Source organism: Ursus maritimus, unplaced genomic scaffold (assembly GCF_017311325.1).
Source record: "Ursus maritimus isolate PB19 unplaced genomic scaffold, ASM1731132v1 scaffold_27, whole genome shotgun sequence".
NCBI lineage: Eukaryota > Metazoa > Chordata > Mammalia > Carnivora > Ursidae > Ursus > Ursus maritimus.
Genome location: NW_024425230.1, coordinates 23,768,813 through 23,791,041, shown reverse-complemented (window position 1 = coordinate 23,791,041; position 22,229 = coordinate 23,768,813). Strand labels below are relative to the sequence as shown.

General features: G+C 43.5%; 1 protein-coding gene across 1 annotated transcript in view; it reads right to left on the bottom strand.

The window, feature by feature from the left end:
• EFL1 (elongation factor like GTPase 1) overlaps positions 1-22,229 on the bottom strand; it is a 120,664-nt gene that overhangs the window by 58,240 nt on the left and 40,195 nt on the right. The window contains exons 13-15 of the mRNA XM_040642875.1: positions 19,790-19,941; positions 19,389-19,555; positions 14,604-14,742 (exon numbers count right to left, since the gene is read on the bottom strand). Coding sequence (XP_040498809.1) covers positions 14,604-14,742; positions 19,389-19,555; positions 19,790-19,941 — 458 coding nt within the window. The remainder of the gene's footprint in view (positions 1-14,603; positions 14,743-19,388; positions 19,556-19,789; positions 19,942-22,229) is intronic.

The following is a 22,229-nucleotide window of genomic DNA, read 5'->3' as shown; positions in this document are numbered from 1 at the left end:
CTCTTCCTTTCTTTTTTTTTTTAAAGATGGATCCCAGGACCCCGGGATCATGACCTGAGCCAAAGACAGACGCTTCACCAACTGAGCCACCCTGCTGCCCCTCCACTCTCCCTTCCTGATCTCCTCAGTTTTCCCACATATACTCCAGAAGGAAATGCCAGGAAACTAACGAATAACTGTTAACAATGGCTCCTGGGATTTCCCAACTGGCTCAAAATTCCATTCCATCCCTGTGCTCGGAAGGAGCACCTGCAGGGGAGCACACACTTGTCTGTCTGCTCACCCACACCCGCGCTGTGCCCTGGAAGTGCACCCCCACTGGCTAACGGGCCCAAGGAACAAATGTTCTAAGACAGATGTACTGAGAGGTACAGGAACTCAAAGGAAGAGCCAGATGTATCTCCTGGAGCAGCTGGAGAAGGCTTCTGAGAGGCGGCCTCTGAGCTGGGTTCCATGCCTGTGCTCCCCTGGCAGCCCGGGGAGACGCACCAGCGGAGCAGACAGCGTGCGCTGCAACACGCGGGGAGCAAAGCCCTGCTGTGCACACTGCTACTGGGAACGCACATGGTGCGGCCACTGGGGACACCACGGGAGAGCCCGCAGAGGACACAAACGGAGCCACCATCTGACTATCTGACTCACCGGGCCCACTTCTGGGTTCACAGCCCAGAGCAATGAAAACAGGCTCTCCAAGAGATATCTGCACCTCCGTGTTCCCTGCAGCATTATTCACATTAGCTAAGACAAGGAAACAACCGAAGTGCCCATCAACGGGTGAACGGACAAAGAAGTTGTGGAAAGTGCGTGCGCGTGTGTGTGTGTGTGTGTGTGTGTGTGTAATATTATAACGGGATAATAATGGAATATTATCCAGCTATAAGAAAAAAGTAAACCCTGCCATTTGCTATAACATGGATCGATCCTGAGGGCATTACGCTAAGTCAGACAGGGAACGACAAACACTGCACTTATATACAGAATCTGAAAACGCCAAACTCAGAGAGAGAAAAATGCTGGTTACCAGAGGCTGGGGGCTGGGGGATCTAAGGGCGTTGACGGGTACAGACTTGAAACTAGTAGACAAATACATCCTGGAGATCTAATGCAAGCATGGTGACTCCAGAAATAATACCGTATTATAAACTTCAACACTAGTGAGAGACTAGATCTTACGTGTTTCCACCACAGAAAAGAAATGATTAATTATGTGATGTGATAAAGATATAAGCTAATGCTACAGTGGTAATCATACTGCAATATATAAGTAATTCAAATCAACACACTGTACACCTTAAATTTAGACGTTGTTATATGTTAATTATGTCTCAATAAAAATAAATTCGTAGCAATCATGATGCATTGGGGAGTGGTGAGAGCAGAAGCCCAGGGTCTGAGGTGGGGAGCAGCAGACAGACAGCGAAGGGTCTAGGAGGCACGCACACAAAGCAAGGCTAGGCTGCTGGGAGGAAGCAGAAGGGGCCCCTGGAAAAGACCGCCCCTTGGGGATGGGAGTCTCACTAGCTCACCTACGCCTACAACGCCTCTTTCTACACTAGGTGAAACTGACAAATTCTCAATGATCACTTTCTCCTTCCTCCCTTTTGAGAGGAGCCAAGCTACTTCCCCTCCTGTCCTTCGCTACAGTTTTCTCTCTTATAAAAGGGAGGACTGGATCCTAGCTTCAAGTCTCCTCAAAAAGCTCAGAACAGACCAGGTCTCTCTGAGTCTCAGATTCCCCTTTTACAGGAGGAAAGGAATGGACTACAGAAGGATGAAGTTCAAGGACTTCACAGGCAGAATGCCACAAATCACAGCACTTTTGCACTGCCACAATCAGAGAGAGGGAGCAGAACCTGGCGGAAGGATTTAAAATAATCTCGGCTACACAACTGTGCAGGAAACAAAATCCAGCTGAAAAGGGGTGGCTGGGACAGTGTCATTTGTCCTAAGTCCAACTTCCCGGTCTCCGTTTTCTCATCAGCAAAACAAAGATGATAAATTGACCACTCAAGTTTACTGGGAGGCTTCCACAAGCAAACGTAAAAGAAAGGGACTCACAGAACCCCCAGCACGCAGTAGGTGCTCCGTAAACGCTGGTTAAGTTGCTTGATACATTGTTCAAGTACAGTTACAAATGGGGCATCTCTGTGTATCAGTGAACAAAAGATCTGCACATATCAACTGTTTGGAAAATGAGATGACAATGGTCATTTTGGAAAAACCGAAGGCTTGTGGCTTTGAAGAGAAACAACGATGTGGCAATAAATCTACTAATGGCTCTTTCTGTAGAAACCGGAAAGACAATGTCCCCCTAGCTCACTCCCACCCCCAGGGGAGAGCGGCTTGGCCTTCGATTTTCAAAGCATATCTGATTTCTTGCAGCTTTTACAGAGTCAAATGGTAAGATGCATTTGGCTCCAACAGTGAAGGAATAGCAACTCTTGCTTCAAACGTGCAGCCAAAAGACCCAAATCCTTTGAAATATGACCGTCAATGCATTTACGTGCCGAGCTGCTGTAAGTTAACGAACAGTCACCTGGGAGACATAAAACACCAGTGACGATATGTTTCTAATTGCACGGGAGATAGGGTATTAGTGATGTTTTCTCTTCTGCTTCATTGCCTACTAACCAGCATATATTTTCATAATAATGCTTCTTCCAAGTAGAAACTTACCTAAGGAGTCGTAACTCAATTTGTAAGATGAAGAGGAAACCAAAGGAAAAAACACATATACAACTGACGCGATGCCGTTAGTGTCTGGAAGAGAGGTGGGAGGGGCAAGAGAAAGAAAGCAAGAAGCAAGAGTCGAGCAGGCACCAAAATAAATTTCGATGACAACTATGAAATCAGTCCTCAGGTTCCAACAGCAAGCTGCAACTACGATCGACTTCTCTATTTTAATGACTCAGACATCTCTCAAGCTCCAGTAATAAAAAATGCCTGCCTGCCACGTGCAGGACCCCGGGCTGGGCAACAGCGTACCGTTCGGAGCCCCCACACAGACACACGCTGGTCGTGTTCACACACCTCAGTCGGTTGCAGCACAGAAGCTAACTCCGCACGCACACGCCCTTCACCCGACCGCCCACTGCTCTTTACAAACACAGTTAAGGGTCGCAAGTTTCACACGCGGGCTCTGGCAGGGCACGGGCTCAGGCGCGCGCTCACAGACACCGGCCTTTGTTCCTCTGGCCTCAGCCAGGATGGAAATCCGTGGAAAAGGCTGCCCCCTTGTGCGCAGCTCGCTGCAGCTGCGGCCCCTGCTAGAGCCCGCACCACCAGCTGCCTCCTTTCCTGGCCCGGGATGGATGGCTTCAGAGCGCAGAAGTGGCCCACTCAGCCTCGGCCCATGAATCAAGGCTGGTGTAAATAAGGATCAGAGGAGGTGCCGATGCTTCTGAGTTGGCTCCAGGCTGAGAAAGCTGTTCTGGGAACTCTCTCGGGGCACAGTCCTGTGCAGCGTGGTCCTTGTGCATCCAAACAGGATGAAGACTGCTTTTTTAAAGCTCCTGGTTATGAGAAGAGCTCTGGCGGTGGGGATCCTATCTTGACTGCTAAATGGCACCTGGACCTCTGGCTTTCTGAATGTCACCTAGAGCAATCCAGAGAAAGAGAGAGAGAGAGAGAGACAGGAGGGTAAAGAAGATACGGAGCCCAGCAAAGCAACTAAAACAGATGGAAGACCCAGGTCTAAGACAGTGGAGATGGTTCTTGGAAAAGCAGCTAGGAGAGAAGGAAAAGCCATAAGATCTCACCTGACACAACCTTATTTCATTCGGATAAACAGATTCATAGTTTCAGGTCCACAGACGTTGCCAACTTGCCAGAGGTCTCAACTGACAAACCCAGGGCTGTTTAGTTTGGGAGCAAAACTGTGAAAGGTCTATAAATAACTTGGAAGATTAAATGTAAGCACCCAGCATGAAAAATCCAACCTAGTACAGAGTGTCGAATGGACAGCAAACATGAAATGCATGAATGTAATACAATGATTAGTCTATGAATGTAAGCAAAAGTTTGTCTTTTCAGAGCAAATAGTTCACTACATGTTAAAAAAAGAAACCACCCGTATCTTATTTTTCTTTTAAGAGACTTTGGATCCTGAGAAAGAAAGGCTTATCAGAGACACTGATTGATATCCCTGTCTCCCTTCCCCAAATCCATCCACCCCAAATCTCAAGTAAATTGTTCAAAGAAAGGTAAAAAGTACAGAAAATCGATGTCAACACAGAAGAAGGTCTCATCCAAATGCCTGGACCAATTCAAATCTAAACTTTGAAAAATGGAACTAGATTACGGGTCATCCAGGCATACTAAGAATTAACTTGTGTCACTAGAAGAGAAACTGCTCTCTCCAGAAGTTAAACATACAAGATCCTGGACCTATACCATATCCAGAAGTCCCTGTTTCAGGTAAAACCCTGGGGCAGAAGGAGTAATTCTGGCGACTGCCAGCTGGTAGGTCTGGGGCCCACAACACAAGACCCCGTATAAAAATGGAAAGACCCTCTTCCCCGAAGAGAGCAGTACTGGTATGATTTCAATTGTTTACATGATTTGGTCATAAAGTTAGGAGACCGATACAGTTTACTGCTGGGTATCAGCCACAGCCCCTTCCTCAGCTCCATATCGCTAGAAATGGCTCGATAAGATAAAGTTTCTTCCTAAATGAACTTATAAATTCACACAAATGAGTTCCTTTTATAGGAGGTGTACGCATGGATGTGGTTTACAGACAGAAGACTGGAAGAAAACACATTTTACTGGTAACACCTACCATCATCATTCCTATGAATGTAATTCACCGATTTTTCCATATTATTGAGTTTTATAGTAAAAGACAGTGATCATGATTCACATTTTTTTTTAAGATTTTATTTATTTATTTGTTTATTTATTTGAGAGAGAAGGAGAGAGAGAGAGGAGGGACAGAGGGAGAAGGAGAAGCAGACTCCGCTCGGAGCGGGGAGCCCGATGTGGGACTCGATTCCAGGACCCTGAAATCATGACCTTAGTCGAAGGCAGACATTTAACTGACTGAGTCACCCGGGTGCCCCCATGATTCACTTCTGTAAATAAAATGTCTTAATATAGATATTTATAGTACTGGAATGAGATAAAATGATCTCAAGTTCACATGGAAGGATAAATGTCCAAGAACAGCCAGACACTTATCAAAATAAATAGTGATAAAATGAGATTAACAAATGAATTGTCGAAACCATCAAAACCAAACCATATAGACTGGCAACTACATCAGAACAGAAAACAGAGCGCAGTAACAGACCACAGTATCAGCGGAAATGTAACGACAGAAGTGGCAGTAAACTCAGGGGCAGGTTTATTTCAGAAACGGTGCTGGCACACGAGCTGTGCATCTGGAAAAAATAATAAACACGCGCATGTGGTTTACAGGTAACCTAGTCCCTGCCCTAGAAGAGCTTAAATGAGCACATGGGATTTACGTCATGGAACATCCAAAGAGCAATGTACGAAAGAGTACAAAGGATCTGGTAGAGAACGGGACGGTGAACGGAGAAGAACGGCAGGGAAGTGTCAGCAGAGCTGACGTCTGTCAACATCACGCCTCTGAGAATACTGCATAAATAACAACTGGGGACAGACGAGCTCTCTAGACCGTGAGGCAGTGGGGTCCTGCCTTCCCGGGGGAGCACCCTCAGCTCAGGACCCAGGAAAGGGGCTTCAAACAGCTCCTGAGGGCAAGAGTGGCCTTATGGAGCGGAGGACAGCACTCTCCTCACGACTGGACCAAGGCAAAGAGACCTGAGACTCAGAATCTTTCTGCTTCTCTAACATCAAGCAGCCTCGTGCTTCTCAGCCCAGGCTGTACCGTGAGCCTCCTAGAACACCCGGGTCACACCGAGGGGAGGACGACGCAATTCGCTTCGGTGTACTGCAGGAGAGAAACAAAGACCTCCCAAGTGGTCACATCACCTTGGCTCTGGGGTCCTGCAAGAGCTTAACACGTCAAAAACTAAAAGAAGGTTACTTTCCTGATGCCCTTTAATGAGAAATGTTCAGACCAAGAAGAGATTCTGCTCTCAGCCATGACATTCCAGAATATTTATAATGAAAAGAAAATGTGTCTACTGTTCTAAAGAAATGTCTTCCCCTTAGGGGATTCTTCCCCCAAACCAGCTGGTGTCAAGAGCTGGGATGGCAGAAGCTAAGCGCCCAGCTACAAACGGACAGAAACTTTCCTCTCTAGCAAAAGGTAAAGTGACTCTCCTCTCTCATCTACAAAACTGGAAAAAGGCCACAGCCTACTTTATTCCAGGACAGAACCTAGGTGCTTTCCGCTCCTGCGGCTCTTAATACAATTACAGAGGTCTAAGGATTTCCCTGGCAGATGACAGCTTAAAAAATTAATATATTTCCTTTTATTTTAAGGAAACATATTACACTGCAATCCTGCAGAATGCTTGGTATTTATGAATCACTATCTTTGTCAGAATATTATTTCAGAAGAATAGATATTAATTTCTACAGTTAATAACTTCTTGAAAAAAAAAAAAGAAAGCAAGAATTCAAACTTTAACTCTGAATCTACTGCACACAGCTCATGGACAACACGTGGCCTGGCTTCTCAGGGAAGCATCTGTTCCTTCTGTGCTCTGTGTTCGAGTTTGCACACATGCTTCTCGGTAGAAAATTCTCGACCTCTCTCAACTTGCAAGCATGGCCTCCCAGTCGGCCGCTGCTCCTTCTCGCACATGCTTACATGTGGGGTCAGGCTCTGATCCAGAGTTTGGAGTGGAGCTCCAACATCAACACTGACCAGGAGCTTCAAGGATTCACCCCTTCTGCCTTGCTTTCCTGGGAAACCAATTCTCTATCATCTCTGCTACCTGGAGCTTTCTCCTGGAGAAGCCAACAGAAATGTTGATTCTTTGTAACTGAATAACTAGAAATGAGACAAAGTCAAGAAGTAGTTTCAGTCACGGCCAGAGCATCTGATTTCTTTCCTACCTGTCCTGCTGGAAGATGTTTTTCGGATGGGCTTCACTCTAACAAGGGAAGCACCAAAATGCTTATGATGGCCTACTTGGATTTTTTTCATTAGATAAAAAGAACTGCATTTAAATAAATGACGTGTTAAATTAGAAAAGTGTTCTTTAATCTTCATAATTAAATGCTTCACTCAGGATTTATTTTCTTTTATATGTGTGACTTTCGCAAGTCAATTAATGCTATTTCCCATGGAAATCAATGGTAATAACCTCGTTACTTAATTAACATTTTGCCCTTTGATATTTTTAGAAACAAAATAAAGGCCCCTATTCCACTGCCTTCTGTTATCCTCATCTGCAAGATGGAACTACGGATCAGAAAGGTTAAGCACCCCACGTAAGGCTACAAAGCTAAAAACTGCTCAGCGGGAATGTATCCCAGAGTATCCCATCCCCACATACACTTCCCATTTCTCAACTCAATTCTTGGGGACAAGTTCTGTAAGGCAGCACCAATGACGTCAAGTGACGATATTGACACTGTCTTCCCTAATTTAAAAAATATATGACATTCAAGATATAAAAAACTTAAAGAGAAAAACAGAACAGACAACATAGGCCCACTAGTCATCTGAAGAAAGAAAACATTCCCCATATTAGTGTACTCCTCCCTCCTCAACCAATGCCTCTCTCCAGGGAGCTACCACCTTGAACTTGAGGTTGACCTTTCCCTGCATTATTTATTACATATGTAGCTGTCCCTCAACAACACGTGGTATTTATGTGTTTTTAACCTCTATATAAATGCTTGGCAACTTGCTTGTTGTTTCAATCCATCGTATTTATGAGCCCGACCCCAGCCAGTACGTTTGGTGTCGTGGAGTCATTCACTTTTACTCCGGTAAAATATTCTTCCTGAGTATGACTGCACCATAATTTACTCATCCATTCTGCTGTCCGTGGATATCTAGGCAGTGACCTTTTTTTCTGCTATCATAAACAGTGCTACTACGAACATTCCTGTACCTGTCTCCTTGCTCAGAGAAGAGCTAAAAGCTTCTCTGATATATATACTTCCAAGGCGAGCTGTTGCATCTTGGAGTCACATATTCAATTTTGGGGCATAAGAGAGCATATTTTTCGGGCTTTTTGACAATCAGTTGATTGTCTACTAGAAAAAAAAACAAATTTCACCTTGTCAACAAGAAGACTATTATATCAATCATCAAGGACATCTTCCCAATCTTCATTAAACCATTTACAAAAGTCAAGTGATTTCCCCATTCTGTCCTGCATTAAAAATACCAAGAAGAGAGGTCAAATCTGCTATCTTGTCAGTGCCGTTTAACAGTAAAAAAAGGAAATGTCCTATTTGGAGATGGTGGGGAAGAAAATCCCCATCAAATAATCCTTTGTTCTCAAATAATGCCTAGAGAGGCAATGAGCTTATTAACAGACAATTCTTAGGTTATAAACCTATAATAATCTTCAAAAGTTATAGTTACAACCAGTTACTTTAGTCAGTGAAAAAAGGATGAACAGACACACCTTAACTGGTACGATAAGCATTTTGCCAAACCATATGCTAACAACTCCATGGGAGGCCACAGACAAGGGACCCACGGCTTGCTGCTTGCTGCATTTGTAACGTGCGGCTGCAGTCCACTGGTTGGCAGGGAGGTACACAGAAAAAAGGCAATGACAAAGAAAACAATGTATACAACTCTAAAGAAATCCGGACAAGGTTATACGAAGTTTCAGGCCATAAACACATTCATTTGAAGAAGAGAAAAAAAGTGAACCAATTCTTCTAAAAAATAAATGAAATAAAACAATACATGATATATAGGAGGTGAGGCCTCAAAAGGGTGCTAAATTAATGTATTAAGAACGTGTAATAGATGAGGAATCAATTAAGGATAGAAAAATACAATGTAACAAACAACCAAATAAGACTGATCAAGAGAAAAGGTAGGAAAAAACCCAATTAACACAGAAACAAAGAAGGTGAAATAGCACGGATACAGAGGGAGACAAACCCCCTAGCTTGCTCTATAGATGATTACAACCTTCACAAGCCTCAGTTTTCCCATTTGTAAACTGCATCGATCTCACTTGGCAGGGAGGAAATCAGATAATCACCCCTGAATACACAGCAGTTCCTGGCACACGTAAGCACTAACAGATGCTAATTTTTCATGTCATTATTATAATCAATATCGATACTAGTATCCATGCAAATGAACTAAATAACCAATCTGAAATACATGATTCCCTTTGAGAGCATGAAGTACCAAAATCAACATAAGGAACTGTAAAAACAAACAAACAAACAACCTAAAAGGGAGAATAAAAATTGATAAAATGATCAAATCACAACCCTGACAACGAACGAGGTAGAGTTGGTTTCATGGGTGTTAATATAAAACTGCTTACGGGGCGCCTGGGTGGCACAGCGGTTAAGCGTCTGCCTTCGGCTCAGGGCGTGATCCCGGTGTTATGGGATTGAGCCCCACATCAGGCTCCTCCGCTGGGAGCCTGCTTCTTCCTCTCCCACTCCCCCTGCTTGTGTTCCCTCTCTCGCTGGCTGTCTCTACCTCTGTCGAATAAATAAATAAAATCTTAAAAAAAAAAAAAAAAAAAACTGCTTACGGACCAGAAAATCCTTGTGCCATTTAAATTGTCCCATAAAATAAAAAACTATGAAAACTGTCCCTAATTTGTTATTCATTTCACGTAGCCAGCACAATGCTGTTAACTATACTCCATGAATATAAAATAAATATATATATAAAAATGCAGATCAGCCAAATGTATAAACATTTTACATAAAAAACCACCAACAAATTGAATTCATTGCTCTATTAACATACTGAAATACTTTCAACAGTAGCTTATTCCAGGAATACGTAACTCATTGATATTAAGAAATGTGTTACTGAGATTCATGGCGTAAATGGCTCAAAAAAGAAAAAAACATCTATTGCCTGAAAGGTATGGAAAAGACCATTCGATAAAAGTCAACATCTACCTACATTTAAAAAATTAATCTAGTAAATAAACAGTCGTTGTAGTCACTATATCATTATAAAGTCCATGCAGATCAAATCTCCTATATAACCCAATATAATGTCTACAAGAATTCCTACAAATTCAGGAATGAAACCCCACTACTACACCACCCCTGAACACTGTCCTGGGAGTTACAGCAAATGTACTGAAACAAAAAGCTCTAAACATGAGAGAAGAGATCATCTCTAGGAGAAATACTTACAGGTTATAAAACACAGAAAACATGATTATTTTTGTATTAAATATATACTATTCAGCTATATACTTAAACATGGTTAAGATGGTAGATTTTACACTATATTTTTCACCAGAATTTTAAGAAAGAATACGTTCATATGTATAAAGAGACTAGTGGTCACCCCTGCAGTAAGAGGTAACTCTTACTCAGCCTACCTGCATTTCTCAAAAGCACCTATATTACGGCCCACGCGATGCTGAAAATTCTTTTAAAGAGGACCTAAAACATAACACTTAGCATTTATATAGAAGAGCTATAACATCAAAATAAAATAGACAAATATAAAGAAACAAAGCAAGAAAACACAAACTGAGAATCGGTAATGAGAAAGACAAAAAGCCTGATCGAAAGAATCAAGCATTTTCCGTATGTAGCCCAGATGACTTTACAAGTGAACCGCTTCCAACTTTCAAAGAGAAGGTAATTATCACAGTCGATAGAAATTTCCCTAGAACAGCACTGTCCAACATGGCAGCCACTAGGGACACGTGGTTACCGAGCACTTGAAATGTGACTAGCGCATCTGACGGAGTCGACTTTTAATGCTGTTTGGTCCCAGCCTATGTAAATAAGCACAGATGGCCAGTGGCTGTTATCACACAGCGCAGTTCTAGAGGGTGGACGAGAGGATGCCTCCCATTTTGGAAATACCAAGAAAATAAAGGCCAAGCTTAAGCAGCATCCAAGAAAAATCTGGACAAAATGCTAGTAAACAGAACCGAATGGTGTATCACAACAATGTGCCATGATTAAGTCCTTTTTTTTTTTTTTTCCTTCTAGGAATGGAAGGACAACTGAATAATCAGGAAATAATTAAATATAATCCATGACATCAATTACAGCAAGCAGAAAAGCTCTATAACTTTGTCTTCAGATGCTGGGAACACATCAATAAAATTCAGTATCTATTCCTGGTTTAAAGGAAAAAAGAAAGCAGCAGCAGCATACTTTGCTAGCATGACACACCGGAGATATGAACCAACCAGCATTAGCAAACCCGAAGCTAAAACGAGTGTTTTCATTAAAGTTAGGAAGGAACCAGACAGAACAGAACAACTGTAATGAGCACCTATCATATTTCTGTAGGCGATTTAAAAATAAGAAACAAGACACATTATAAGGACACAATAAAATCACTATCATCTGTAAAAGAAAAATTATTAAAACCAGCTGAAAATTAATCCTAGGAAGTGACTAGTAAGGCTACTAGTTATTTACTGATTAAAATAGATTCCAAGTGAAAATATTCATAGTAAGGTATATTTAAAAGAAATTCACTAGTAAGTGAATTCAATGTATTACAAAAAGTACCACAAAGACTTGAGAGTCACAAACTGTTGCGATTTCCTTGGCAACAATGAAATCAAATCTGCGTGTAATGCCAAAGGCTCTGACTTCTCAAGTATCCCACACCACTAAGGACAGACAGATAGGTGGACGGACACGCACGCACCCTTCATTCGATCTCCACTGACTTCCCATCACCAGCAACCCACCGAGGCAGAACTAAAACCAGCTCAAAAAAAAGCTAATTAATGTTATTTTCCTCCCGTTATGAAAAGAGGAATATCACGTTTCCTCTTAGAATATGCCCTTGAAATGTTAAAGACTGAACCATATGGAAGGGTTCTGAAAGTGTGCAAGAAAAAGCTAAAGATTTGGAATCCTAATTCAATTTCCCCTCACATTTTAATAGGAGCCTGTAGCAAACATTTATTTTTAGAGACGTTCTTGGTAGGGGCTGAACAAAGGGCTATTGTGTGTTAAACACGGGGAGGTCTCTCTGGTCCCATCTATCCGAGCTTTTTAAACATCAGGTTGGCATTAAATGATTTTAAACTTTAAATCAACTATTTCCAGACCACAAACTCTATTCCACACTTATCAGTCAATGTAAGTTCTTCAAGTGAGTTATAACGGAGTTCAAATGTGAAATCTGCATCTTCCAAGTGCCAATAAAGGAACTTTCCTTTGGACTAGTGCCTATATGCACTGACTTGTTAAAAAAATGCCATAGAAGTTTTCATTTCCTTCTCCAACAGAAATTTTCATCTGCATTTGATCAATCCGACTCAGCATCATCTCTGATGAAAAGCATATGGGCATCAGTCATATCATTCTCTATTATGTTCTTATTAAACAGGAATTACAACCTTTTCTCTAAGTTAACAAGAGCAAAATAGACGGGATTTATAGGCCTGCCCTGATAGCTATAAACTTTGCTATGTCTTAATTTGTAATATGCGTCCTGTCACGGGCCTGGTAAAATAGAAAAGAAAACAAGAAATTATCTATGGTTCATGGTGTGGTCATTTTAAAATGTGTTCATAAACTCTTTCACATGTCTGCCATCAAAAGGTGGAGTCCGCCTCCTCTCTCCGAATACGGACCGGTCGTGGTGACTCACTTCCCCTATGGAGTGAAGTCGAAGCCGGGGGAGGCTAGCTCGTAAAGCTGACACAGCTTCTCTGGGCTCTTCCTCCTGGACGCTCGCCTGCAGAACCCAGCATCACTCTGTGCGGAGGCCACGTGCTCAGGCCCCAGCCAAGGCCCCAGCTAGCCAGCACCAGCTTCCCCGAGGAATGAGTGAAAGGAGCCCCCTCTCACTCGGGCGCCCAGGCCCAGAGCTCCCCAGCTGACACCACGGGGCACGGAGACCAGGTGTCCCACCAGACCGTGCCCAAACTACAGATTTGTGAAAAACTCCAAGCCGCCTTTGTTTTAAGGCACTGGGCTTCAGTGCTGTTGTACACAACAGCGACTGGACCGTGTACATCGGTTCTGGTCTGTTATTTCTACACAGCTAAATTTGGTGAACAAATGCTCCATCACCTGCACCATTACCCCGTCCTACCAAGCACCCCACCATTATTTTGAAAAAGCAGTAAATGTGAATGAGGCACACCTCTTTTCTCCAAGAGGAAGACAGTTTCGGCTTAGCAGGTCTTCTGCAGCAGATGGCGGGTTGAGGTCTGCCCTGGGCGGCAGAGGACAGACCCATGGTTTTCCTCCTTATAAACCACACAACCTCAGCCCTGGACAGCACCGGGAGATCCAGAAACCACTGCTTGTCAAGTCCCCAGCCTCTACCGGGGAAAGACTGCCAACAGTGGCCTTCGTTGGAGGAAACAGGACAAAAACCATTCACTCTACAAACACCTTCTCTTTCACTTGAGTGTCGCATTAGAGAGCTTCTGCCTTACCTTCCATTTCAGAAACAAAAGGACTGAGTTTGAGCAAAACAGTAATCTTACGACCGAAACCAGAGTGGTTTCCACTTTCTTCCCATGCCCTTCCTGATAAAGTATTTTGTTGGCTACAGTAGCTCAGAGTTCTATCAACTGTCAAGATTCAATGACATTTTCCAAAGGGATGGGAGAGAATGGGTAACACTGATGAAAAGCTAGAAATTCTCCTACTTCTATACCCCTCCACAAAAAAAACCAAACAAACAAAAAAACACAAAAGAATGAAAGAAAAGGAAAGAAAAGAAAAAGAATTATAAAATAAAGAAAAGAATGGATCTCTGTGAGGGAGTGGCAAAATGCTTAGGCAAATTTCTTGGACTCAAGTTCACAAAATCCAAACAAATCATGAGCTGTTCTAGACCAGTACTGTAGACCATTTCTTGGAAACATAAGGAGAATTCCCAGGCCAAGCAATCACCCAAGAAATAGCTTTAGAGCCAACAGGCACCCTAAGGGTTGAGAAACCACTGGTACAGGGGATACAGCCTCCCACAGCACATGCAAGATCCTGGGACGCTCCAAAGGAAATTCCTCAATCTGAGACTCTAAGGTCCTCAAAAAGTGAATTCTGCACACAGAAGCAGAAGCCAATAAACATTATGGGGTTGACAAATAGTATGTATGGATGTAAACTGATTACTTAGTAAAGCAACTTACAATGGGTTAAAAATACTGGAAGAAATGAGTTTTATAAATCGACCTTTACATCAGAACAGTTTCCAATAATTTAGAACGCGAAGTGTCTCACTCATCCAGATTTTTATGTGAGCAGGAATTCCCCTTCTTGCTCCCAACCAAATGGAACCCCAACTTTAAACAGCATTCACAAATTATTTACGGGGTGCTTTTTAAAACAGAACTACCGTCATTAACAGCAAGTTACCGATCCCCATGCTAATTGCTCAAACGCAGTAAGTTAAAGTCTAAGGACACCAGAAAAAAAAAAAAAAAAAAAAAAAAAAAAAAGGGAAAACAACTCCACAGAGGTCAAAGTCATTGCCTCCCAAGGGCTCACTAAGTCTGTGCGACACACAGGACGGAGCGCAGACAGAGGGCCCAGCACCGGCTCACCGAGCACGTTTCCTGGCGGTACCTCTTCTAGGTCTTCCAGTTCCCTGCCCATCAGAAGATACAGGTTTTCCAGGGTGCAGCACGCCATGTGGGGGACTGTGGGAAGGTCTTCAGGTGGAGTGGAGAAGCCTAATGGCACCTGGGCAAAGAAAAATGGTTGAAGAGAAGTCAAGAGGCATTAAACACAGACATTACTTAGAATACAGAATGTCATTTCTATTACGAGGTGAGATGGTGCAATCACACTTCACGTAAACCTGAAATATGGACATCTGAAACGGTAGGATATGAAATATGAAGGAGTTAGGAACTGTCAAAAATTAGACCTAGTCCTCAGCTTTATGGCTCAGGTATATGAATCCTGCTGCGACCGTACCACCATACTAGCCAATGAACACGCATCCCCGCAGCCCCTTGCCGGTATTCACGTGAAACATGTCATACAGCAGTGCGGTGGCCACTGTGCTGTGACTTCAACACTCGTTATTACTATCCTCACTTACAACTGATTGAATCTTATTACAATGCCTTTGGGCGTTCAGCAAGAGCAGCTGCCAGTGCTGACTTACCCATGAAAATGAGTAACTTTGAAAGAGTCGTCAGAGGTGACAAAGATGCCATGAAAATGGCCAAACAACAGCCATGATACGCTTATGTTGGTAATCTGGAAGGGAGCACACTGTGAGATACCAGGGACACTGATGAGGAGACCGAGCACAAACACAGCAAAAATTTGCTGCCAGGAGAACAGATTTATGAGCTCACCTCCTGTCATATTCCTTCTTATGGAGATACCGTCTCAAATATGTATATTTTGTCAAAAATTATTCAGTATCTTGAAAAGCATTCAAGATATTGCCTTGAATTGCTCGGCAACCTCCATATGCATGCAAGTACCCTGAAAGCCTTTCCACCAACCAACTTATCTTTGGTGCCCCTGGGCCCACGGCACTACGGTACTGCCATCTGTGAAGTAGAGAAAGCGTCAAGTTACAGCACGTATAAACATAACCAGCATCACAGAGTGAGTGACCAAAAAGCAGCAGGGGCAGGTAAATTCCGAAAAGTCCAGAGGAGGCAGAAGCTATCGGGTTAGGGTAGACTTGGAAACCCCTGAGGATGTTGGCCTTCCTGGCAAGCGCCATGAGTAAACGTACACGCTCTGATTCAGTGCCGACTCTGCAGGCCAGCTCTAAAGACACACTGCGAAGACGTGCAAAACAGAAGGATGAGACAGGGAGAGACAGAACTATCCGCAGATAATACGGTCACCCACTTAAAACAACCACATGTAAATCATAATTAGCAAGACAGTTTGGCAAGGGGGCTAGACACAAGGACCGTATACAAAAGTTAACTATCTACATCAGCAAGAGAAAAGATACTTCTTTAAACAGTAACTTTTAGAGTAGCAACAAAATATAAGACAGCTAGAAATAAGTAACAAAAGCGATTAAAATGGAGAAAATTATAAAATTTATAATGAAAAACACTGAAAATAACCGAAATGAATAGAAAGATACGCCTAATTGATTCATAGATTCTATACTGCAAATGTGGATTCCTGCCAAATACATGTATGACTTACAGCAATCAGAGTCTCAGTGGAGCTTTTCATGGAACCTGACAAGCTGCCTAAAAACTTACACGGAAAAGTAAAGAGGAATAAGCAAGGCACTCACCAAAAACAAACAAAAAGAAAAAAAAAAGGTAGAGGACATGGCCTTTAGATATCAAAACATTTAGAAGTCAGAACTGAATAGAGACAGTGACAGACAAACAGAAAAAATGAAGTCTAACAGTCCAAAAACAGACCAATTCACAAAAGAAATTTGATTTATGACAGAGCTGGCAGAGATGGGAGCATTCACTGAATGGTGTTGGAACAACTGGTGTTTGTATGGGGACAAAAATAAGATTGGATGCCTTCTTCGTATCATATATCAACATTGAATTAAACATTTAAACATGAAAGGCAAAACTTTCAACTGTAGAAGGAAACAGGCGAAAATTTTGCCTTTGAAACAGTCATAATTTTAATTTTCTTAAATAACATACAAAAGGCAAAACCCATAATGGAAAAGACTGATAAATTCAACTACATTAAAACTGAGAACTTCTGTACATTAAAAGATATAAATAGAAAATGTGACAGGTCCCAAACTGAACAATCCGCAAAACTTAAAAATGACAAGGAATTAGTATCCAGCTTATATAAAGAACATCAAAAAACCAGTATTAAAAAATATGTGTATATAGCCCAAGTGAAAAATAGGCAAATGACCCAAAGATACTGTCACAGGAAAAGACATGAATGACCAATAAGCATATTAAAAGAGTAATAAAGAAAATGTAAATTAAAACATCCTGAAAAGATCCTATTATGTGCATCTGATTGACAAAAATTAAAATCCTGACAATAACAAATTCTGGTGAGGCTGTGGAACACTGGAACTATTAGGCACTCCTGCTGGGGGTGTAAATCAGAACTACTTTCTGGAGTTAAACAGTTCAGCCGAAGATACACACTCTATTACCCAGACAATTCCACTAAGGGTGTATTACTGAGAATTTCTTGCAAATGTGCACAAGGAAATATGTACAAAAAAATTCAAGGCAGCATTTTTTAGACTAGCAGAAAATGAAAGCAGCCCAACTACATAATAACAGGAAAATGGAAAAATAAAATGTTTGTTTCTATATTGGAATACTACGCAGCAACAAACAATAAAAAGAACAGGAATAGACATCAATGCAGGTTAATCTCACAATGTTAGGTAAAAACTGAGTTGTAGAAGAGTAACTACAGTAAGAGTCCATTAATAAAAGTTCAAAAATAATATATCCTTTCACAGTGCATATGTAAGTCATAAAACTACAAAGAAAAGCAGAAGAATTAGCAGACAGACTAAAGGTAGTTCCCCCAGGACTCCTGCTTCCTGTTCATGCCTTCACGCAATCCCCTCCCCCTGGGCGTGAGAGGGACCCGCGGCTTGCTTCTCATCAATGGCATATGGCAAAGGCGGTGGGATGTCACTCTCATGATTATGCAACATCACACAAGACTGTCTTGCAAATACATTCAGCCTGGACTCTCCTTGCTGGCTTGAAGGAGTGCAGCCAAGCTGAGAAGTCCACAGGACAGGAAACTTCTAGGAGCTAAGGGCAGCCAACAGCCAGAAAGAATGTGGAGCCCTCAGCCCTACAGGTACTAGGATATGAATCCTGCCAACAACCTACATAAACCTGGAGACAGAGCCTTTCCCGAATGAGCCTCCAGAAGAGCACACAACCTGGTCAACACTCTGGCTGCAGCTTTGTGAGACGCCAGGCGGGACCGCTAAGCCATGCTCGCACCCCCAATCCACAGAAACCGCAAGATGAGAGAATGTGTATGGTTTTCACTGGCTAAATTTCTGGTAGTCCATAACATGCAGTAACAGAAAAGTAACATAACGGATGAACACGCAAGTCCAGGTAAGGTTTCTGTCTGGGGTATGTGTAATGTATTTCCCCTTGTTTTTAAAGCAGGTTGGAATTACATTTTATGGGGCCCCGACTACTGGAGTATGGAGTCATCTGCGCTGTCAATTCATTTCCTCCTTGATCCTTGAGTCACTTGACACATGAGAAGTGATTTCAACCTCTAGCCCCATGAGAGCAAAGATAACTACGTGAAGAAGATACATTGGAATGCTCATGGAATTTGTAATGCCCAATAAATCAGTGCTACATTAAGTAACAATTTCTTAGTCATCCTGACAGTTGAGAGAACAAAAAAGGAAAAAAATTAGCCACTACTTGACCCTTACTGATAAATAACAAACCATCAGCTATGTCTAAACCGAGATGTTGAGGTGCTCATAACTGGGTGTTTAATATGCCACCACAGCACTTTCAGCCCCCCATAAAATACAGCCCTGCACACAACTGCTGTGCTCCTGGCTCGAAACACAACACGCCACAGCCCACCCCGGGCGGCTTGCCCACCACCCAGCTCCAGGAACTCGAATGCTAAAACCGGGGGAATAAGCGTTCAAGGCAAGTTGATGGCAGACCCTCTCCAACTGCCACCCCCTGCCCCGTCCCTTGCTGCCAAGTCCAGTAGCTTCTCTGGATTCCCTGAAGGAGAGGAGCATGTGGCCTCCTACTCAGGACGCAGCACGTCTTCCAAGTTCTTACTCACCACTCTTGCTGATCCTGACTCGCTCCCTGGATTCTGGCGCCCTATCACCCTATGACCTTTGTAACTTAACTACTACGTATACACCCTGCTTGTGTCCCAACGTGCTGAGGCAGCTTGAGCCTGTGGTTTCTTTTTTGCCCTTCGGCTCAGGTACATTTAGATGCTGGCTGTTCACCTGTTTGAGACCTTCCTGATCAATTTCTGGGCTCCCCCTGCCATGTAACTATGGCCTGTCACCTGCTCTCTGCCCAGGCCTTTGGCCTGTGTCACCCAGTTTTTGGATCTCCATATTTCCTGAAGATCTGCCATTGCCCTGGCTCTAGCATGACAGTTGTGCCTACCAGTTCTTTTCTCTGGCCTTGAAAAGCCTTATAATTAATTAAATAAGGCCTGAAAAACTGAGTTCATATACTGGTTTAGTTTTCCAAATGCTACTAAGTGAGACAGATTTACCAAATGTCACCAAAGCAACGTTAAGAGGAGATCTACGGATTCATCTGAATGTGCCTATCTAGAGACAAAATAAGGTAATCTCAACCAATTTGAAAAGATATAAGAACCTCGGAACAATATATTAATGCTTTACTTCCAATTCTTACCCGCCGCAAAAACTCAACAGGACTGTATTTGGGCCCCAAGACAAAAATTTTCTTTCCTCTTCGAGCCACACCACTGAACACGCGAGCAAATGCAATAAAAGACTCTTGGTTGCTTCCTTCCTGGGGCAGAGGTTTAAGGGTCATACTCTCCACCTGATGTTCATCACCTGCCGGAAACAAAAGGATAATGAGCGTCAACACTGCTCTCTCTAATCCAGGACCCGCCTAGAAACAGAGGCAACAGTGGATATGATACACTTGGCCCAGTTTCAGGGAAGAAACACCAAGAACGATAGAATACTGACAAAAGCTACAATTAAAGCCAAGCTCAAGAGCTGGAGGATGAGTGTCCGAAGTTAAAAAAACTATTTTGCACTATTTCCTATTTAGGAAAGCTGTACCTTTTGGCTCTTCTCCCTTTGGACTTGTTTCAAGAGCACTCCCGTCTTGGGAGGGCTCCGCGGGCGCCTGCCCCTGTGTCACTGCGAGCTTCTCCGCATGCCTCTGTCTTGCACGCTCTCGCCTCTGAGCAATTTCTTCCTGAGTGAGAGGTCTACAGGAGATCACAGATATGTTAACATCTGGCAACATCAAGCATCTCTCAGTTGTTGGAGCAGGGAAACAGCAACTATTAACGTGGCTGGATAAGACAATGACAGGTCCCAGGTCCCTTCCAGGCAAAAGATTTCTGTAAGCTCTCCCCCTAGCTGTGGTGACAGAAGAGAGGGCCTCTCAGGCTTTCTCTAGAATGCTCTGTTCCTGTTATTCTGAGCTTCTAGAGTGGGATGCGAGAGCCCATGTCCCCAGAGCCATCCGCAACAGCATGGAGCCGTTCTGGAATGCCCACATTCCTTCTGGATGAGGCGACCAACAGGAAAGGGAGGGAAAGGAGTGGCGGATACCAGGGCTCAGAGCACCCCTGTGGAGAAGCAAGCATAAGACCTCAATAGGAAATGGAGGTTTTCTCCACAAGCACAAAAATATATCTTCATGGAGAACCGGGGTCCAAGAGGAAGGGTTCAAAGTCAAGCAGAATGCTGGAGACTCAGCGGGACTGAAAGGTCACATTGTGTTAGACCCCAGCACCACGACAGTAAAGGTGGTGTGTGGGTGTGTCTGTGTGTTTGCTGGGGGTTAGTCTTGGTTGGGATGGGGGAGAGGATTCAGCTGTACTTCCTAAAGAGTCATCCTCAAGTCTAGAAGTCCACAAAAAAGCACTTTAATAACAAAAGTCTTTACAAAAGGGGAGTGCGAAGTTGAATAAAAATGGGCACTCTGTCTGGGAGTTTAAGTCTGGAAGGCAGAAACCAGTCAGGTACACTAATTCCCAGGACTTGGCTCCTCTCCCATGTGTGGGCCTTCCTAAACCCACTCGCATCCTGCACCCCAGCAGAAAGCAGGACCAACGGCTGCCCTGAAGTCGGCAGCAGGGCGCATCTTAGCCCTGCACTCTGGGACCGAGCGTAGGCTACTCTGGCTAATGCTCTGGTCCTAACTTTAGGATCCAGCTCTGGCAGCCGAGCTCCCGGGCCTGGTCCTGTCACTCTGTGCCTCCCTCCTGCTGTCCCTCCCCTTTGGCACTGTGACTTCTGCTTTTCTCCCTGACCTCTCATTTGACACGTGACAGATAATCTCATCCCCACCCCGCCATGCCGCTTTCCCCGCTCTCCCCTAGCACTGGAACCCATCCAGATATCCCTTCTGCACGTACACCATTCACGAGCATTCAAGATGCCCACATACTCTTGGAGCTCCAATGCCAAGGGCCCTAAACCCTTCTTCCTTCTTGCTTCATGTGGGCAAGCCTGGAAGGTGACTGTTCCCACCACTGACTGTTCACTGCTGTACTCTTCACACTGCCACCTGCTAGACAAGGCCTCCCACCAGGACCAGACACAAGCTCCACCTCCCTTGGCACCTGCCCCTCAAAATGGATGAGTTCAGTTCTCGGAGCTGTCCCCTTCCAGTCAGAAACTTCGTCAGGTGTCTTGGGGCAACCAAGACCGCTGGTCCTCCCCTCTCTTGGAAGCTCCAAGCATTAGAAGCCCTTTCGAGTATGGGATGAAATCCGCTTCTTTGAAATTTCTCGCCACGGCTGCAGTTCTGACCTCGGAGCTACAGCCAACAAATCCACTTCCCCCTCTCCTTGGGCCCTTCCCCTCAGCCTACTCTGCTACAGTCCCAGCACTCCAGCTGTCCCTTCAATCAACCCTGTCTTTCTAGACTTTTGCTAAAACCTCTTACAAGAATATCTGAAAAGTGCAAGTTAAAATATAAATGCGGATGTGATATTATCATTAGAACAGGGAGGAAAAAAACATGAGGCACCTGTTTGCATATGAAGAGAAAGTCTCTTTCAATGGGTTTATCACTAGGATCTCCACATCCTCTTAATCACTTTATGTAATTACCGTACATACTCATTACAACAATTAAACGAAATAGATATTGTCATCCCTATTTTACAGATGAGAAAGCAGAGGCCTAGGAAATTTAACCTGACCCAAAGTCACCTGGAAAATAAATGGAGGAGCCAAAATTCAAATCCACATCTGACTCCAAAGCCTATGCTCATTATCCCCAGGATGTCTCCCACTTAGAAGGAATTAAAGATGTTAAAGTCATCATCACATTAAGTAAACCATTTTAACTTTGGTTAAGAAAGACACATATTTATTCACATAAATCACATCCTCATTCTGCCTAAATCTGTGACATGGTGGGGAATAAGTTAGCACTTATATTCATCAAGTCAGCATCAACTGTATAGAGGCTCGCTGCCCGTCTGAGCATTCACGCGCCCTTCCAGGGAACACGGCCTCCATGCCCGGCACTGCTGTG